Genomic DNA, 20,559 nt, shown 5'->3' on the forward strand with positions numbered 1-20,559 from the left:
AGCTCTTTACTTAGATTCTAAAGTTATAAACTTAGGATAAGGAGAAGTATACAGAGTAAATACAAGATGTGCTATGTGCAGCCCTACTATATAAAATTATATAATTTGAGGAAATGTTGTCAGGACAGTAGTCCTTAATTTCTGACCCAAGAAAATGGATCCTATTGTGAATGTAAAACAACATTGCAGCATTCTCTTTCCATTGTCTCGCAGCAATTCTGTTGTCATGTAAACCAAGGCCACAAGTTAAAAATGCATTTCCTAATTCTCAGATTCAGCAGGCTCACTGTTATTTTGTACTCAAGCTCTGTTCCTGTTAGATATGTGCGGTATAATGGCACTAGATCTGGAATTTGAAATTCAGCAAATTATTTTGATAATTGTTGGATTTGAAGTTAAATTCAAGTCACTGGAACAGTGCTAACAGTTCTAATGTGTTTTCACTTTTGATGTATGTAAGTGGGTATCTGTTAGTTAACACTTTACAATGAAAAATACTCTTTGTGGCAAATGATATTACAAATTTCAGAGACAAAAAGTATTTTCAGAACCTTTGCTGTATTTTTATGTATTTGATTTGTGGCTATCCTAGACATTCAATTTTGTGCTGATAGACAATTGCAAACCACTTACTATGTATATTTTCAGTCATTCTTTTGTGCAGATTCAGAAACACAACTGAGAACTTCCTTGCCCCACTTCCTTTGTCTTCTTTCTAATCCATCTTCACTTGCATGTGATCAGTTTCTTACAACAGTACATCCATTTCTTCGAGATCAGACCTTAGATTTAGCCAAAGTGTCAAACTGATCTCTGCATGCCAAATGCTCTGGTTTGCCTGCAGTGCAGAATTTTTGCTGCAGTGAATGTAACTAGCTAGAAGATTATTTTTTTTTTTCTCTCTGTTAGTTTAAGAAGAATTCCCAAATAATCTCATTTGCAGTGAGACAAGGAGCCAAGTCTACACTGCTAGTTATGCTGGAGTAGCTGGCAGGGTTCCACAGTGGAGGTTATAGTATCACAGAATCACAGAATGTCAGAAATTGGAAGGGACTTTGAAAGATCTTCTAGTCCAATTCTCCTGCTGGAGCAGGAACACAGGTTACACAGGAACACAACTGGGTGGGTTTGAATGTCTCCAGAGAAGGAGAACACACAACCTCTCTGGGCAGCCTGTTCCAGTGTTCTGTCACCCTCCCTTTTTTTCCCTCATATTTATGTGGAACCTCTTGTATTCCTGCTTGCACCCCTTGCCCCTTGTCCTGTCACTGAATGTCACTGAGAAGAGCCTGGATGCATCCTCATGACACTTACCCTTATATTTAACATTATTGAAGTCACCCCTCAGTCTCCTCCAAGCTAGAGACCCAGCTCTCTCAGCCTCTCCTAGTAAAGGAGATGCTCCACTCCCTTAATCATTCTTGTGGCTCTGTGCTGGACTCTCTCAAGCAGTTGCTTATCCTTCTTGAACTTAGGGACTCAGAGATGCTATGGACATCAACATGAGGACTGTTTCCACAGGAGTAGTTATCATGTTTCTCCAAGTGACATTATCTAAGTCAACAAAACTACTTTTGTTTCTTTTTGACTTAGCTGTTTACACAGCGAGTCTTTCAGTGCAGCAGTGATGGCCAGTATCTCTCACAGGATTGTAACAAGATGTACTTTCAAATTATGAAATCTTCTAGAAATACCAAAGCTTTAGAAACTTTGTGAAATTTTGTAAATTCATTTTTTTGGACACAGCTCAAAATAGTTTTTATTGAGCATAGTAAACTCAATCTGGGTTTGCAACCTCAAAGCCTAATGGTGTTCTGGGTTGCATCAGAAGAAGAGTGGCCAGCAACGAGAGAGAAGTGATTGTCCCCCTCTGTTCTGCCCTCGTGAGGCATTAGCTGGAGTACCGTGTCCAGGTCTGGGGCCTCCAACACAGGAAAGATGTGAAGCTTTTGGACAGGGTCCAGAGGAGGGCCATGAAGATGATCCAAGGACTGGAGCGCCTCCCCTGTGAAGACAGGCTAAAGGAACTGGGCTTGTTCAGCACAGAAAAGAGAAGGCTGTGGGGAGACCTCACTGTGGCCTTCCAATAGTTAATGGGAGTATATAAACATGATGGAAATAAACTTTTTACATGGTTAGACAGTGATAGGACAAGGGGGAATGTTTTTAAAGTAAAAAAGAGAAGATTTAGATTAAATGTTAGTTGAAAGTTTTGGACTGAAAGAGTGGTGAGGTGCTGGAACAGGTTGCCCAGAGAGGCTGTGGATGCCTTATCTTCAGAAGTATTTAAGGCCAGGTTGAATGGGTCCCTGAGCAATCTGATCTAGTACTCGATCTTGCAGCTGGCAACCCTGCCTGTGGCATGGGAGTTGGAACCTGGTGATCCTTGAGATCCTTCCAACCCAAGCCATTTTATGATTCTATGGTATGATTTTCTGTTCCTTAGTTGTACGTACTTTCATGTATACACAGCTAATTGACAATACCGTGTCTCATTTATTAAGACAAAATGCATGTCTTGGACTTTTCAATGAAAACTTTCTGAACTAAAAAAAGTTGAAGAAATTTAGCCCCTGGAAGCCCATAATTTCAAATGAACCTCTGGGCTCCTGTGTGTTTGATTGTTAAAATACTCTCAAAATGGATACATGTGAATTGTAAATGAAATTGAATATGAACCTTGATTGTTTATTTATTTATTTACAAATATTGTTCACTTCTTTTGTTTTAACAGGAAACATCGGATGCTCTGATAAAGTCTGAACATGTGATAGATGAGATCAAGACTCAGTTAAATGATCTTTGTAGATTTTCTAGAGATTTGAGTACCCATTCTTCAAAAGTTTCTGGGTTGATTAAGGAGTATAACAGGTATGTTTTTATCTTGTTTATAGGTAATCAGTCCTTTATGTGTTTGCATACAAGATTCGTTTTAGGGAATCATTAATTGGAATTTTAGAATTTGAAGCAGAAGTCGACAGTGATTAGAAGCATTTTTTTATAGTGGTGTCAATAGAGATTGCAAAAAGTACCACTTCATCTTTTTTTTTTAAGAGCCAAACTATGCTACCAAACTGAGCTTAAGCCAGCACCCGATCTATTGTGAGAGGAATCTTTGTAAGAAACTGAGGTACAGCTGTAGTTAATTTGCCAGAAAAAGGAACAAACTGTAACAGCTATTTATTTATTTGTTTGTTTATTTCGTAATTTTATTCTTCATTTTTTTCTTGTTTTATCTAAATCAGGGGAGCTAATTTTTTGTCTGTTTTCTTACATTCTCTTAGGTCACTATAGCTACTGACATCTGTACTTCAAACACAAAATTCTGCTGTCTCTTGCAGGGATTGTAGTTTTTTGGCTTTTGTAAATGCAGAAGGGCATGATGATCCAAGTTGATCCTTTCTAATGTTACAAATTTAACTATGTCATTGAAGTTCAAATTGTAATTGCTGTATTTCCATGTCCTGTGCTTAGATAGGAAAAGGCTTGCAGAAACTGTTTGTACTTAGAAATACTGAATCACTCTAGAAGTGCTTATCTGTCGTATCTGTGAAATCCAATTTACATGCTTCACTTTTAAGGAATTTGAAACTTCTAATGGATTTCCTGATGCCTCAGTTAAGTGTTTATAGTTGGTGGGAGGAGTCCAAATTAACCTAACCTCACTTCAGAGAACTAAGCAAAAGCATTGTCACCTAACAGAATCCTGCCTTTCTTCCCTCCCTTGTTCTCTTTTGCTTTCCTAATGTGATAAATTCAGCCTCTGCCTGCAAGCTTCAAAGGGATGTCAGAGTAAAGAGCAGATCTTGCAGCAAAGATTTCGGATGAGTTTCAGGGACTTTCAGCAGTGGCTGGTCAATGCAAAAGTCACCACAGCCAAATGCTTCGATGTACCTCAGGATATCAGTGAAGCTTCAGCAAGTCTACAGAAAGCACAGGTAAATTTATGCCAACAAATCGTTCACTTAAGGGAGATCAATCTATTTCATATATTACAATGTTGACATTGTATATATATGTGTTATATATACATGTGTGTATGTATATATATATATATATGTATATATATATGTATATATGTGTATATATATATATATATATATATATATATATATGTATATGTATATATATATATATGTTACAATGTGGAAAAAAAGTATGTTTTGAAGATAGGAGAGCATAATTGAAGGGGCACCAGATCTGGGACTTAGTATCTGAAACTGTTTTAAAGTTACATAAATATTTTTTCCTCAAATATGGTAATAGACCCCTTATAAAGTAAGAGCAGGGTAAAAATGTATAAAGTGCAAGCAGGTATTTAAGAAGTATGTTTTTCACAGAAAGCTAAAACAAGCTAGTATGTGAAAAGGAATGCCAATTAAAATGTTACTTTATTAAAGCAAGTAAATTTTTCTATGAGTAAAATATAACCATAGCTTTAAGTAAAAATAACAAAGTTAGAATTGCATAATGAGAATAAACATTCAGATAGATAGGACAACAGGAGAAATTCTTATCAGTTTCACAGAAGATACCAAGACCAAAACACTTCCTTCTGCTTCTGGTAAATTTACTTTCCTTTGCTTAAATGATTTATTTAAAAGGGTGAACAATACCATACTAAAGTGGAATTTTTTTTGTACTTCAAACTGAGAGATTTTTTTGTGAGTAAATATGAAGCATTAAAAAAGCCAGCAAGTTTTGACCATTAATAAAAGAGTTCTTAGCAAAAACAGTTTCCAATATTGATCAGATTTTTATTTTGTTGCTTCAGCTTCTTAATTGCACAAGGACTTAGATTGTCCTCCTTATTTGTGAATGCTACTGTATATGGAAATGGACTTTTTTTTACATGCATTAACTGCATTAAGACTTCCAGGAATGTCATAGAAGCTTATGTAAACGCCAATTTTATTTTTGTTAAAAGCTATTATTTTGTCTGCTAGCACAGTTTACATCATGAAGTCACAAGGCAATTGCATCTTTGATTTTTAATTAAGAAAGAGCTTGAGCAAAGTATTTCAAAGCTTACAGACCCTTTGCATTCACTTCTCGGACCTCTAGTGAAGCACATAATCAGAATCTTTATTTATTTATTTATTTATTATCAAGTCCTTTACTTACAACATGAAGGTAACCTGATGATATTTTTCTACCGTGTAAGCGTAATAATAGTTTAAAGTAACTTCATGTTTGAGACTGCTAAATTCATTTGAATCCTAAATGCTCACAAAATCTTTAAAAAAAAATTACAGGTTATAAGAATATTATTCCAGCACACTGGAATTTGAAAATCTCCTTATTTCCTTACATTACCTAATTCTTTAACATGGGTTTCCATACAGTACTTGCGCACCAGGATTGTGCAAGAATTCTCTGAAGAAGAAACTTTGAGCCAGGCAAAGTAAAATAAGGATATAGAGGATAAATCACACAGTTTAGATGTTGCTAAAGTTCTAAGCCTTAACCCACACCCCTACACACTGATGGGATGGCCAGTGTGGCTGTCTCCAGTGTGCAAGGCAGTGTGTTCCCCTGCTTTCCTGAAATGAAAGCCATACTGTGTTCTGTACTATGAATGCTTCAAGAAGTGTAATGCCCGACTGAAAGACCAGTAATGTCTCACAAAGTTCAGATGATATAGATAATCCTAGAATCAGTATATACATAATTTAGGCACTTCTGGATTAAGTAGCTATTATCCCTATAATATGTACGGTTGTCTTTCATAAATATGAATAATATTAAAATATAAGAAACTGAAATATGAATTAATAAAATAGCGTGCAGAGATAGTAAACTCATATTTCTGTTAAATTTTCTGTAAGCTTACCATTGACCTTTACTGGGACCCAAAGCTAACGAAAAGGTCTTTTACAGAATGCAAACAGAAAGGTTTTTTTATCGTTTTTAGGAATTCTTATCAGAAAGTGAGAATGGACAACAGAAATTAAACTTGGTAGCATCCAAAGGTGAACTGCTGTGCTCTATTTTGCCAAAAGAAAAGGCTAAAGTTATCTTGGACAAATGCGCTATGGCTAAGGAAGACTGGAAAAATTTTATCAGCGCCCTCCGTCAGAAGGAATCTGCATTGGAGGTATTGAACAAAGTCGTAGTGGAGAAATATTGAGTCTTAATTGCCTCTTTGCTTTTTGTTTCAGACCACACCTACTTAATAGATATCCTTAAGATTTCTCATATTAGCAATAGGTGTTTATGATGCAACATAATTAATAGTTACTTTCAAGAGGTCTTTTTTCCGTTTCCATTTTACTCATATTTACTTACATCCTTCCCACCTACTTTAATTGGGGTGTTTCATGTGGAAGGGTGTTGTTGAGAGTAACTGAGAGCAGCAAAGACAGCAATGGCTGAAATTACCATAAGCATTAGAAAAGTATTGGATTACCAGAATACATTAAAATACATTTTCTTTTTAAAAATCTTAAAACCCTGAATTCTGACACCTGTGCTGACTGAAGCTCCAGTACGGTAAGTAAACATCATCACTTTTACTGCAAATTCATGAAATGTAAACAATTTGAACAACTTTCTAAACACACCCCAGTGCCCATCTCTGTTCAGAATTCACAATTCAGCCAGAACATATTCACATATACGGTGAATGGCTTTATAGTGTTCTCTCTTTTGACTTGATAGTTTTTAAGGTCAAAAAGTCTTAGCTAAAATTCCTTGCGTTTCATAGAAGAATTAAAGTTCTTAGACCCTCCTATTTCAGAACAGTAATGTCTAGTCAGCTGAGCAAAACATTGTAAATAGATTTAGTATGTTGTAAAATAAGTTTTTTTCAAAGAAAATTCTTGGGTAGAAGAAGGCAGCTTTTCTCATCTCGGGGTAGCCATTGGAAGGAAGATTTCCTTAGATGTTAATCTTTTTGAGCATAGCATTTTTCAATCTCATAAGACTAGTCTTACAGTATGATGTTAAAATTATAAGGCTAAAAAGAAAACGAAGTTAGTCTGAAAACATATAAATAAAATAACCAGTACATAAAAACTGTCCTGTTTAGGTTTCTATTCCATATGCTTTTTTTTCAGGTCTCATTTTAGTTATGCAGAATAACCCTGTGAGAAGATTATACAGGCACTTAAAGGAATGCCTACATTTAAAACCAAGACTTTATATTGAAAGAAAATATGATCAGAAATAAGCCTTGGGATAAGGTTAAGCTTAGTCAAACAGCCCCTAGGAATAATGGCAGGCCTTTAAAAGTGGGTTAGTGTGAATGACTGCAGGCAGTTGTAAGATAACTTCCTAAAGTAGCCTTGCCTCACACACTCATGGTTGTGTGAGAGACTTCTCTTCAAAGCTAGTAAAGTCAAAGCTTTGTAAAGCTTTCAGTTCAGATAAAATTTGTTTCAGCCTCTTCTCAACTGTGTAAACATCCAACAGTTACCTTTGTTTTGTATTAAAGAGGTACTATCTCAAACTTTTCTTTCAGTATCTCTGTCGTGTGAGGAGCAGAGCCAGTATCATCTTATTTTGAACAGCTGAGGTGATTTTTGGCTGTAACAGTGCATGTTTTGTGTACTTGATCTGTGGGTTGTGCATTGCAATTTTATTCAGTGTAGTGGAATTGTTCATAAATTTGTGTGTGCATCACATGCTTTCCCAGAACTTAAAGATCCAGATGAAGGACTTTGAAGCGACTGCTGAGCCTCTGACAGAATGGTTGAGCACAACAGAAAAGATGGTACAAGGGAGTAGCAGTCGTCTCCATGACCTTCCTTCCAAGAGGAGAGAACAGCAAAAGTTGCAGGTGATTTCTCTACTTTTAACATAGAGCCAGCCTTTCATCGTCCATTCTGCTGGCCTCATTGATGTTACAAGAGCTTGATCATTCTGTCATTCTTCATCTCTCTCTAAATAAGATGAGAACTATTTTCAAGAATTGCTTTTGATGTTCTGTTAGTGAACAGAACTCCTGTTCTGTTAGTGTTTGCATCTCCGAATGTCTTAGGACACGCTGCTTTATTGCTATAAGTGTATGGTGTGCTTTTTTCAGTACACTTGCTGTTTGTCATTTCTGTTTTTCATGGGCGATCCAAACTTCTCTTTTGTCTGCTTTTCTTGCACACACTTGTAATATTTATGTGCCTATGCTTTACAGTCTGTCCTTGAGGAAATAAGCTGCCACGAGCATCAGCTCAACAGGCTAAAAGAGAAAGCTCAGCAGCTGTTGGAAGAACAAGCTGTCAGCAAAAGCTTTATGCGCAGAGTGTCTCAATTGTCTTCACAATACCTTACTCTAACCAATCTGACAAAGGTAAAGCACTCACTGTATTTGCTCTTAAGTTGTTTCTTTGTTGTGTGTGGGATAAGACTGAAATGTGAAATGTTACAGTTGTCTTGCATCCCTACTCTGTGGTATGTCTGAGCAATGATCTTTTGTGCTGGCTTTAGAAAGTGAGAAATAAAGACCTGTATAATTCCATTCAAAAAATGTAATTAAAAAACAGCCTGGTTGTCAACAATTTTCTTCCCAAGAAATGTGCTTTTCATTTTCATTTTTTCAGTAACTAAAGATAAGTGGCACCTGGGAAAGTGTTTTTTATACTTTAAAGGAGTTGTAGGTTTGTTTGTTAGGCTGTTTTGTTTTGTTTTTTAGATTGAAATGTTGTTAGTGAATTACATCCTGTAAAGATGACTGTTTGCATTGTATTTTTGTTTAAAACTTAGAGTTTGGCCTTCAACATTGTTTTAAAATTATTACACATGAGACTGCTTTTGAAGGGTCAGTAAGAAGCATAGGTCATAATACTGTAATTGGTAAGGGTAGGAACGGTTAGTTCAACCCAACTGTTTCGCTGAGTTGTACTCAGCAAGAAACTTCAGCATTAAATATTCCAACTATCTTTATTGTTTTATCAGGTTAGGTCTTCATATCAGACTTGTCATTTTTCATATTATGCCAGTCATGAAGAAGGCATTGAATTAGGCTTGTTGTTACTACAGTAATAATTGGTATGGGATAACAATTCAGTTAACAAAGCATTTGCTTGAGTAATTGCAGAATTATTTTTGTTTTTAATTTCTGTCTTTATGAGTAAAATTATAAAGCATCCCTAGATCTGTGTGATTTACTGGAAGCGTGAAAGGGAAAGATACATGAGTTATTAACGTTGGTTAATGTGGACAGAACTTGTAGGAAATGTTAAGGTGTGAGGATGGTGTCTGAAGCAGAAGATACATCTGCTCCAATCAGTGAGGGAAATCCCAGAGTTCCTTAGATAGCCATGAATGTTTGAGACAAATCCCTCTCTAATTTTCTTAGCTTATTTCAACAGCTTGACTTTATGTCAAGGTTGGACCTATTCTTCTGGTTATTTTAGTATCAGTAAAGTGATGTTGCTGCAGTGGCATAGCTTCGCATGCTTATATCTGTGTTGTGCATGGATAGGTTTCACAAGATCTTTAAGTCTTTGAATAGGTATGGGTAAATAAATAATCCTTTAACACTTACTGATTCTGATTGCTGTATGGATTGTAGGAGAAGGTGTCCAAAATGGATAGGATTGTAGCAGAGCACCAGCAGTTCTCTCACGATTTCAAGGACCTCCAAGACTGGGTGGCTGATGCAATTCACATGCTGGAGTCGTACTGTCATCCCACTGCTGACAAAAATGTTCTGGACAGTCGAATGTTAAAGCTGGAGGTATGTAAACAGCTGTAGCATATGTTGATAAAACTGTGCAGAAGATAATAAAAGTCAGTGCAGAGAAAGCAACACTTTGATGTCCATATTTTGACTGTGGCTCAAAATTTGATACAAACCCTCCAAAATATAGGGATGTCACAAAAAGATTGTTGTTCATTGCTTTGGATTCGTGCTTTCAGGCTTTTCATGATTTTACATGCTGCAAGCTAAGAGTTTTTAACTCAGTTGCCCAGTTGTTAATGCTACTTAGTTTCTAGGTTGTAAAATTTGTTTTACAGGCAGATCCCAGTATTGCAGAACAATACTTTGGCTCTGTTGAAGATTTTTTTTATTTTTTTTATCACATCTTTTTTTTTTTTTTTTTTTTTTTTCCTCTCTGAATAAATCTTCCAATTTTCCCTCTGAATGACATTCTTTTCAGAATGTTTCCACTATCTTTGATGTACTGGAAGCATCTGCATAGATTTTGTATCTAGTTAACATATTCATGTCCATTTAGTGATAAAAGATAGAACAAAATCCACTCACTTTTTAGGGATTGCTAACATTGAAACAAGAAAAGGAAATCCAGATGAAAATAATTCTGACAAGAGGAGAATCTGTTCTGCAAAATACTTCTCTGGAGGGAGTACAAGTGATTGAACAGCAGCTACATACCCTAAAGGACAGCTGGGCTTCTCTTCTGTCTGCGTGTATCCGATGCAAGAGGTAAAAAGCATATGAGATGCATAGTGATGCACTGTCAAATGTTTTTAAAAGTTTATACACAGTTTTATTATTTCAAGAGCCAAATTAATGAAAACTGCATGTGCCTAACATCGCAAGTCTGAAAGCCTTAAATGACCTATTTCAATTAAATAGAAAAGGAGAGACAAGAGTGAGGGGTTAAACTTCATTAACATATTCTTTTAAAAGTGGATTCTGTGTTCATAAACAGTCTATAAATTTTATTTTGAATTGCATAAAATGTATTTTTCTTAATATTAAGTGTAATGGTTTTTCTATCAACGTACTGTCTGGTTTTCCACTTGTTAAATTTCACAGGAGATACTTTAATTACAGTGTCCAATAGTGATGATTAAAGAAGAAATGCTGAAAGTGATAATTAAAATCAGAAAAATAAATGCAGACTTGTATAGTGGAGAACAACTAGTTGGAAATATTTCAATTTAAAACAATCAAACTAATTAAACATTGCAATGCAGCTGCAGAAAATTTCTGATTTTAGGTTTTATGCTTCCTATTCCATTTTATTTACTAAACTTCATGCACGTATCACCTAGCTACATCATTTAATGGATCTCAGAAGTTTGAAAACTTCAGTTCTGTTTACCATCTAATCAGTGCTCCTAATTAAATCCTGTAGGGTTTTAACATTTGTATCTCTGTTTATCTTGTGATATTTGTATCATGGTCCATAATAACTACATATAGCAATATCTCAATATTTAACTAGCATGAGAACATCCAGTATTAAAAAAAAAAAAAAAACAAAAAAAAACAAAAAAAAAACAAAAAAAAAAGTGTATTTTTAAATTACAGTCAACTGGAAGGAGCTCTCTCCAAATGGACAAGTTACCAGGATGATGTTCGCCAGTTTACCAGCTGGATGGATAAAGTAGAAGCAAGCATGAATTCTTCTCAAAGGCAGTGTGCTGAACTGAGGGAAAAAGCAGCTGCCCTCAGCAAAGCAAAGGTATGTTTGCTTTACAGTGAATCAATAACAAACACATACCAGCAACGAAAAAGGCTGACTAACTGCAAGATTAATCTGTAGTTCGTTTTAATGCTGCTCATTCTTAAATGCATCATTCTCTTCTGATTTTACAGCTACTTAGTGAAGAAGTGTTGAGTCACAGCAGTCTGTTGGAGACGATTGAAGTAAAAGGCAGTGGAATGGCTGAGCATTATGTCACTCAGCTTGAACTCCAGGAACTTCAGGAGCGATATAAGTTGCTCAAAGACAGAACAAGGGTACAGTTTTTCTTTATAGCACATCTCTCTTTTTTTTTTTTTTTTTTTTTTTTTTAATTTATTACAGTTAAATTAAGAGTTTGGAAGAAGCTATAACTTAACGTATGTGACCACTTAGTGTTTGTACCCCTGAGCTTCAAATCTTTCTAGAAAGGTTCTAAAGATCTGAATCTGAAAAATTACTCACGTTAATAGCTTGAGGAAATCTCTGTCAAAAGTCTAACTGACTTAGTTTAAATATGATTTTACTCATTGTGACTGAAAAGTTGGAAGCATATCTGAATACCTCTAGTTTGCATAAATAATAATAATAAAGTTTTGCAATAAATGTAGTTAGACAATCAAGTAAACCTAAAGGTTTTGATGGTTCAAGAATTTTACTGCTGAACACAAGCATTATTACCAAGCAAACTGACTGTAATGCCAAAAGATTCAACAGGAGTTGGACTTGATGATCCTTGTGGGTCCATTCCATTCTGGAAAAGATTAGAGCACACACAGATAAAGTGAAGTTTATCTATTTATTTAAGAGATCAGAAAAAAATTCTAAGCTCTTCTTGACAACCTCAGTAAAATTAACTTAAATCAGTGTAAAAATTAAACAGTTTTGTTTTTATACTCTGGATTGTTACTTACTAGTGATCACAGAGTAAATCTCACAAATAACAAGCTTAGATGACAAATCTTTAAGAATAAATATATGTATGCTCACATTTGAGCTCTCTTTCCTTGTTTTTGATCAAGCCATCCTCAGAATGCAGACACGTGAATTTTAGGAAAACTCAGTGTAAGATAAAAACTCTTCACCTTGATGTCATTACTGGATTTATATTTTCTTGGTTCATTGATACTCTAAGATACATATCTGTAAATATTTTTTACAAATAGGAGGCAGTAAAAAAAGCTGAAGAATTGCTTAACTTACATCAAGGGTATCAAAGAAATCTGAAGGCATTTGAAACATGGCTGGAGGAGGAACAGGAAAAACTTAGCTGCTTATCACACCTTGAAGGTGATGCCCAGAAACAAGAGGCAACACTCCGAGACCTACAGGTACAGCGTGTGTGACATTGTAACTAAAACAATAATGGAATAATATTATCCTTAACAATTCATTTTTTTTCTACTTGAGAGCAGCTTGAGAGCACATTATATCTAAGCAATTTTTTGCTTAAATTTGGATCCAGTAAAGCCAGCACAAATGCTGACATTCATTTCCAGAAAGTATCAGACTTCTAATTAATTCTTCAGTCATGTTAATACTTTTTTGTAAGTACTGAATTTTTTTAGATGTTGGTCTGCACTGCAGATACTACCTTTTCTTTTTCCTCTGTTTCATAGCGTATCAAAAGTATTATTTTCTTTGAGTTTCCATCTTCTGTTGCTTACAGTCCAATATTATAAGCAATACTTACTTGCCTACTTCAGGCAGTTCTGGTTATCTAGATTGCCTCTGATGGTGTCAACAGTTTATGGGCTGGTTCAGCCTCGTTCCATGACTAATGGGGCAGGGGGACCCATTAACCCATAGCCTGGGAAAGGAGAAAATGGGAAAAGGGTAAGTAGATGGGCCTAAAAACAAAACAGTGGCAACCATCTGAGGAGGAAGGTTGATTTACTAAATATGATATCAAAATGCAAGATAGCACAATATAATAAAATATAGTTGGAATCAAAGCTAATTCAAATTAAATGAGAGAAAGTGTGTTCAAAAACTGAAGGCCTTATGCTAGTGCTGAAGGAGAGACGGCTAGGAAGTACACACACTGCAGAGATGATCAGAAAGTTTGAGGGAACTTCTCATGATTGACCGGCAGTTTTATCTTTCCCTATGAATAGAAAATGGAAACAGAACAGTGAACAGTCCTCTGGGATATGTTGTTCTCTTCTGAGAACCAGGTAATCAGAAGATAGGCAGTCCACTGAGCTGAAGCATTAACTCTTTTAACTCCCAGTGCACTACATGATGTTATGATGTAGAATACTGTTTCCTAAGCAGATTGGCATACTTTCTAATGAAGTTCTAATAAACATGAAAAAGTCATGTATATCCAGAAGAATGTATAAAGAATTATTTTGGAATAGTATATCAAACGTATATATAAATAAGTAAGTATGTTAATTTTTGAAAGAAGCCTCACCTTATTCCTTGCTTTTATTACAGATGTAATTTCTGAGTTAGTCTCAGAGTGCCTTTGACACAGCTGGAAACCTTTGAATTTAAGTTTATGATGAATGGATTGCAGGCTGTCATGACAACTCAGGCAGCTACTGTTTCAGAACTCATAAAAGATTAGGAGGAGAAGGAGTTTAATGCATATGCTGTCAAAAATTTTCTAGAATTTATTTGTCCCTAATACCAATACTGGATTTGCTTTTTAAGTGATCATGCCATCAAATTCTTCTTAGTGTAATGTGTCTTCAACCATAGAGCCCTAAAAGTAATGACTGTTTCACTTGAGGTAACTGTTTTTGTCTGCAGTAGAACCAGGACTTCATGTGAAACGTGTGATAAAAATTGTTAATGTAAGCGTGTATCCATAACTCTGCCTTAACAGGAGCTGCAGGTCTGCTGTGCAGAGGGGCAAGCATTACTGAATGCTGCTGTCCGTGCCAGAGAAGAGGTGATTCCTTGGGGCATGCCGCAGATAGAAGACAGAGCCTTGGAATCCATACGGCAGGACTGGCAAGTTTATCAGCACAATCTTTGTGAAGCAAGAAGCCAATTAAATGCTACTGTTAGCAGATTGAGGTTAATGGAGAAAAAATTTCAGAAGGTTAATGACTGGATAACAGAACTGGAGGAGAAAGTTGATATCAGGACTGGAAGGCAGTCTGGTAGAGCAACAAAAGAGATGCAGCTTCAACAAATGAAGGTAAATAATATAGTTAAGGAATTCCTGAAACAAAATACCATGTGAGTTTTCTGCATCAGTGCTTACTGTCAAAATTCCAGAAAATCTTTCAATAAATTCTGAGTGCATTCCCCCATTTTACTAATTAAAATATGTCTGTACCAACATTGAAATCTCATAAGGAGATGGGGAATTCATATGCTCTGTGGAATGTAAAGACATTATGGATCCTGAAGAAAGAAAGAGTTAACACAATAACAAAAGTAAAATGTAATGAACTATGTTTTGAATTCTTTGCTGTACTGATGTAGCAGTATTTCTTTGTCACTACAAGGAGAAGACATTGTCCTAAATAAACACAGGAAGTAGACCAGTAAAGATTTAAGGTTCTGTTTTACAGTCTCTTTTAAAATGTAGACAACATAAAAACCACAGGAAATCCAGCTTGCGTTTCTATTATTATTCAGAAAAAAATACTAAATGTACTGCAATAAAATGGAGACAATATTGTTGCAGCTCCGTATTTATAATCATATATTTGTTTTCCCTTCAGTAATTTCCTAGTTGCAACTAAATTCCTGTTGTGTTTAAATCATTTGAATTAGCCATATAAACTGGATTATGTCTTTTGTCATAGAAATGGCATGAAGAAATTACAATATACAAAGATGATGTGGAGGAAGTTGGGATATTAGCTCAACAAATACTAGAGGAAGGTCTCACTACCAGTGGAATGGGAAGCCAGGCTACACAGCTTACATCTCGATATCAAACTCTTCTTCTTCGTATATTGGTAAGTTACGAAAGTTAATTCATTAACACATCATAAATTGTCAGCTAAGAAGCAAATATAGATTGAATTTCATAATTAAACTTGATCAAACTTTATCATTACTGTAGACTACATAATATAATGTTGTCATAGTCAAGGACCTTTGGTCTGTGACAGGTTAGCTGGGCCCTCCTTAGCCTTCCTCTGCCAGAAGCTGGCAGAGAAGTAAGAAGGGTGAGTTGAGATAAAGAGAAACTATTTTACTAAAAATGGTAAAGGAATGTGATATAACACAGTGTGAAAGGCACCGAGAGTAATGAATCAAACAAATGGGAAAGAGAAAATATCTCCAAAGCACACTGCAAGTTCAATCAGAACAGAAAAAGGGACATCCTCACATCGCTATATCCCTTCTTCCCAGAGACCACGTGGGAAGGACTGGAGCACTCTGGAAACTTCAGTAATACAGGAACTGTAATTCCTGTAATTCCTCAGCAGCCCTCCTGATTCCTTCAGTTCACTGCATGATGTCATGAGATACGATATACCTATGGAAACTGTGACAAATGTTTTTATCAATGTATTTATATAAACATATATGCTCACACATGTATTTATGTGTACACATACATAAATATACACACAAGCAGGCACACATTGGACTAAATGTGTTAGAGAATGATATTAAAAACCTTCTAAGTATATTCAGATTTGATCACATATGATTAGTAATCTTTTTTTGATAGTATCAGGGGAGAAATTCAGAATTCAGGAGATTTAAATACTGATTTGTGACTGGGGAAATGTTTTTCAGGTTATCATTGAGAGACATAGGTATGGGAAATTTGGTAAGGTAAAATGTTTAGTCAGACACTGTAAGATACTATATAATCATGAGCCACAACAGAAGTTGCAATATAGAAGTAACTTTTCAGTTGCTTAGGATTAACCCAGTTTTAGTATTAACAACTGTGATAAGTACACTCTGAGAAGACTTCAGTGATAATTATCCATTCAGTATTAAGGACTCAAAAATTGTGTTTAATTTCTTAGTATAGCAGGTTTCATTAATAAATGGCAGTCTATTGCAATCTCTAGTCAATATCAGTAATAAACATCAAGATGGTCCTTGTTTCTTCCTCTAACCTCTATATCTGTTTTGAAGGAACAAACAAAGTTTTTGGAAGAAGAGATACGCAGTATGGAGGAGTCAGAATTGGCTTTTAGTGCTTACAAAAATTGGTATGGAGCTACTAACAAGGACTTCAGAAATGTGATCACCAAGTTTGATGTGTTGGATAAAACAGCAATGGAGAAAAAAGTGCAGAAACTAGAGGTACAGCTTTGTTGGACACAGCTATTGTTTGTCTTCAGTTTCTGTTCACCAAAAAATGCCCATGTTTTGACACGTATCTTAACCGCTGCTCAAAATCCTAACTTCACCTTGCCCACAGAAATAAAGAAGATAAAGATCATCCAGTATAAAGCTTTGTGTTCTCATATCACATTACATCACACTTTGGTTGTTGAGGTTATGGATAGTCTTAAATAACATGATACTTTCCATAAGGAATGTTTCTGTATATTTTGTTTCATTTAAAGCTTAAATACATTTCCTTCCCAACTCATCCTGTCATGTAAATTTTAAACCAGTACATATCGTGGCAAGAAATACATTCTCTTTCTCATCATTGAAGTAACTGCAGTAAGGCTAATTTTTTTTTTTTTTTTTCTTTCTGCTTCCTTCTAGTTTATCACAGCCTTGCACCAGGTAGTTTTGTAATGAAAAGACCATTTGATTTCACTAACAATTCCTTGTGTCCTTAAAAACCAATAACAAAAACCAAACAACTGTTATGCTCTCACTGATAATAAAATTGCAAGGAATAAAAGAGAGAAGAGCTTGCATAAATTTTCTCTTAACTAATTTTCTTCACAGCTGCTTTTGAGTGATATGGACATAGGCCACAGTTTACTGAAATCTGCCCGTGAGAAGGGGGAGCGAGCTATAAAATACATGGAAGAAAATGATGTTGACTGCTTAAGAAAAGAAATTGGAGATCATGTGGAACAGCTTGAAGATTTAGCTGGTTCAATCAGGAAAGAGCACGTGACTTCAGAGAAGTGCCTTCAGCTGGCAAAGGAGTTCTCAGACAAGTACAGGGCACAAACCCAGTGGCTCACAGAGTACCAAGTCATGTTGCATACACCAGTGGAGCCAAAGTGTGAACTCTATGAGAAAAAGGCCCAGTTGTCTAAATACAAGGTAAAAAGTGATTGTATTATCATAGTATTTAATGAATTTTGACAGAGACTCTCAATAAATCTTCCGATGCAAATGTCTGTTCGAGTTTCCTCAATAGATTTATACCTCTGATCTGAATCTCTAAAAGCAGTGTTAATGTGAAAACATGCATTATTTGATATCTGAAGAAGAATGAGTACATAGATTTTCAGTGACCGTATTTTAGTAAGGCTTCTGCATTTGAAAATTCTAATCTTACTTACCTATCACCCATATGATGAATTCCATTAATGTCGGCAGAGTTAACTGCCTTTTAAGCAAGGATGAAAAATAATTGGTCGTCTTTGCAGATACTCCTTCAGGCTGCATTAGTTTTATGAGCTTTTTGGTTAAAGCTGGTGGTCCCAGTTCAACTGACTCCCAGGACAGTCAGCTTCTGTGGCCTCCTCTGTTTTTATTTTGCATTTTAATGAAGCGTCTTCCCTCCACCCCCAGAAAATAATTGACAAAGTAATTGTTGGCTCTTTTAATAATGCTTTTGTGAAATACTCCAGGGTTCCAGATTTTTCATTATATGTGTGCTGAGTCTGGCTGGAATGGAGCTAAATTTCCTCACACTAGTCTTTACAGCTCTGTGCTTAATATTTATAGCTAAAACAGTGTTGATAACAACACTGATGTTTTTGCTGTTGCTGAGCATAATTTGCACAGCATCAAGGCTTTCTCTTCAAGCAGCTTCTCCTGCCCTTTCCCCCATCCTCCAAGCTTAAATATTCAAAATCATATGGTACATCTCTGTGCTTGTTTGCTACATTTTCATGGAGCTAGTGTCTCACTGTAATTTCATAGATGCTGCCATAGGCCATATTGTCTGACCCAAGGATAGAACAATGGCATAATAAGAACTCAAACTGAATACACCCAAGAGTACAGCTTTATGCACTCATCTGTATTGTTATTTCTCTATGAGCAGGGATGTAGCAATATCTTATTGCCCACCTGTTTGCAGAATTTGAGCAAGTTTTATCCCTAATGCCCTTTCACACATAATAGTTTACTGTCCTTTAGCAGCCCCAGGTTGTCAGTCATGCTTCTAGGCACTGTCAATGGGAGAAATTGCTCTCAGGTGCCTGTAAAGCTATTGTCCCAGGGCAAGGCTTAAAAATGTGGTCTAGTAATTGTGACGAAGCTTACCTTATCTGGAAAGGATGATATTTAACATGGTAGAATGCTGTGCTTCAGATCAAAGATAAATGAACGAAATGGATCTTCAGAGCTCAACACATGTTTTACTATTCTTGCTTGTACCGTAGTCCATACAGCAGACCATTTTGTCCCATGAGCCTTCAATAAAATCGGTGATTGAAAAGGGAGAAGCACTTTTTGATCTGGTGAATGATGTGACTCTAAAGAGCAACATTCAAGACCTTCAAAGCAATTACCACGAACTCTGCAGTGCAACAAAGGTAAAAAGTCGGGGAAAAGAAATGAAGGTTCTTTCAAATTGCTCAATTTCTCCCCTTTTTAGAAAATTAACTACTTATTTCATAAGTAGTTCACATTTCTGTCCACACCATGGACAGAAAGCCACTTAGATTTCAGTACTTGTTTAAATCATGTTTCTGCTAAACCTCATACAAACTTCATTTAATCTAGTTCTTGTTAATAAATGGAAGTCACTAGAGAAAATGGACTGCAAGACAGATACAATTTAATTCGGCAAGGACAATATAAATTTAACATTGATTCATGAGTCCCTGTTTATACAATGTTTTGAAAGATCTAACACTATAGCCCTAGCAAAGAAGCACTCTGCAAACATGTTAATACTTACTCTTGACCTAAGCCCCTTTAATTAGCAATCCATCTAATAGCAGATTATTAGATATAATTTTCTTGAGTTAAATGCAGGAAAGTGTATAAAAAATCCTTCTTAAAATGAAAAATATGCTTAAAACCACATTTTTAGCTCAGTGTATTTATTCTCACTTTGCATATTACAGACACAGGCAGTCTGTATGTACAAATGCTATGAGCAGCAGGGACTCTACTGTAGCATTTGGTTGGCCATGTGCAGTTTCTCAAACTGTCTGTAATAACTGAGTTGAACTGAAATTAAAGCCAGTTGACAATGTTCCTGTTTTTAGAGGAATGTGATCCTCATTGTCTTTCTCTGCTTTTGAAGTATGTTATTTTATTCTGAATAAAAAGCTACTTCAGTACCACAGATTTTCTTCCCTCAGCTAATCTCTTCAATATCTTCTTTAACTGTCCAATCATATCAGTCAGTCACAGGAATACGAATTTGGAAAAAACACTTACTATATTTTCGACGTCTTGGTATTTTCAACATCTTGGTATTTTTATTTTTTTATTTTTCTTAACTTACCATTTAAATTTGCTTGTTGTGAACTTGCAGGCATGTGTTGAAACCTTAGAGGTGAGAGTAAAAGAGCATGAGGATTACAACAGTGATTTGCAAGAAGGAGAAAAGTGGTTATTACATATGTCTAGCAAGCTGGTTAGCTCTGACCTAATGGAGAGTAATAGTCTTGAAATAATCACTCAGCAACTAGCCAACCACAAGGTGAGTTTGCTGCTTGGGTAAACTGTCTGGTAAATTAGATTTTTTCTTTTTTGCTTCACAGTGTCATTAATGCGATTTACATGTTTACATTGTAACACTGTATATTGGATCAAATTGAACCTCTACAAGAGCTTTTTTTACGCTGATGTTAATTCTGTTTCAGATTTTTTTTCTAAGAAGTTCCAATAAACAGACCACAAAAGACGGATTAGGGTCATTTTACTCCTAAGGCCTTTTTGTCTCTGATACTTTCAAGGAAGTAAATACATATTTTTTACCTTTTTTTTTTTTTTTTCCTCTTCTATTAGATCATAGCATTTCATCCACTGATTTTATTCAAAGTATTGCTATTGTTATTAAATCCTCTCCCTCTCTTCATACATGCATTTTGAAACTGAGATTCCAATGGCATATGTTGAAACCTTTTGACTCATAGTAATTAGCTTA

General features: G+C 35.6%; 1 protein-coding gene across 17 annotated transcripts in view; it reads left to right on the plus strand.

Annotated features, from left to right (window-relative positions):
- Positions 1-20,559, plus strand: part of SYNE1 (spectrin repeat containing nuclear envelope protein 1) — a 286,028-nt gene that overhangs the window by 139,087 nt on the left and 126,382 nt on the right. For all 17 annotated transcript variants that reach the window (XM_048936121.1, XM_048936120.1, XM_048936124.1 and 14 more), the window contains 16 exons: positions 2,735-2,871; positions 3,761-3,938; positions 5,915-6,097; positions 7,637-7,780; positions 8,132-8,287; positions 9,512-9,676; positions 10,215-10,387; positions 11,222-11,375; positions 11,510-11,653; positions 12,542-12,706; positions 14,212-14,529; positions 15,146-15,301; positions 16,446-16,616; positions 17,220-17,546; positions 18,839-18,991; positions 19,945-20,112. In XM_048936121.1, the coding sequence (XP_048792078.1) occupies positions 2,735-2,871; positions 3,761-3,938; positions 5,915-6,097; positions 7,637-7,780; positions 8,132-8,287; positions 9,512-9,676; positions 10,215-10,387; positions 11,222-11,375; positions 11,510-11,653; positions 12,542-12,706; positions 14,212-14,529; positions 15,146-15,301; positions 16,446-16,616; positions 17,220-17,546; positions 18,839-18,991; positions 19,945-20,112 (2,892 nt within the window). The remainder of the gene's footprint in view (positions 1-2,734; positions 2,872-3,760; positions 3,939-5,914; positions 6,098-7,636; positions 7,781-8,131; positions 8,288-9,511; positions 9,677-10,214; positions 10,388-11,221; positions 11,376-11,509; positions 11,654-12,541; positions 12,707-14,211; positions 14,530-15,145; positions 15,302-16,445; positions 16,617-17,219; positions 17,547-18,838; positions 18,992-19,944; positions 20,113-20,559) is intronic.

Source organism: Lagopus muta, chromosome 2 (assembly GCF_023343835.1).
Source record: "Lagopus muta isolate bLagMut1 chromosome 2, bLagMut1 primary, whole genome shotgun sequence".
Taxonomy (NCBI): domain Eukaryota; kingdom Metazoa; phylum Chordata; class Aves; order Galliformes; family Phasianidae; genus Lagopus; species Lagopus muta.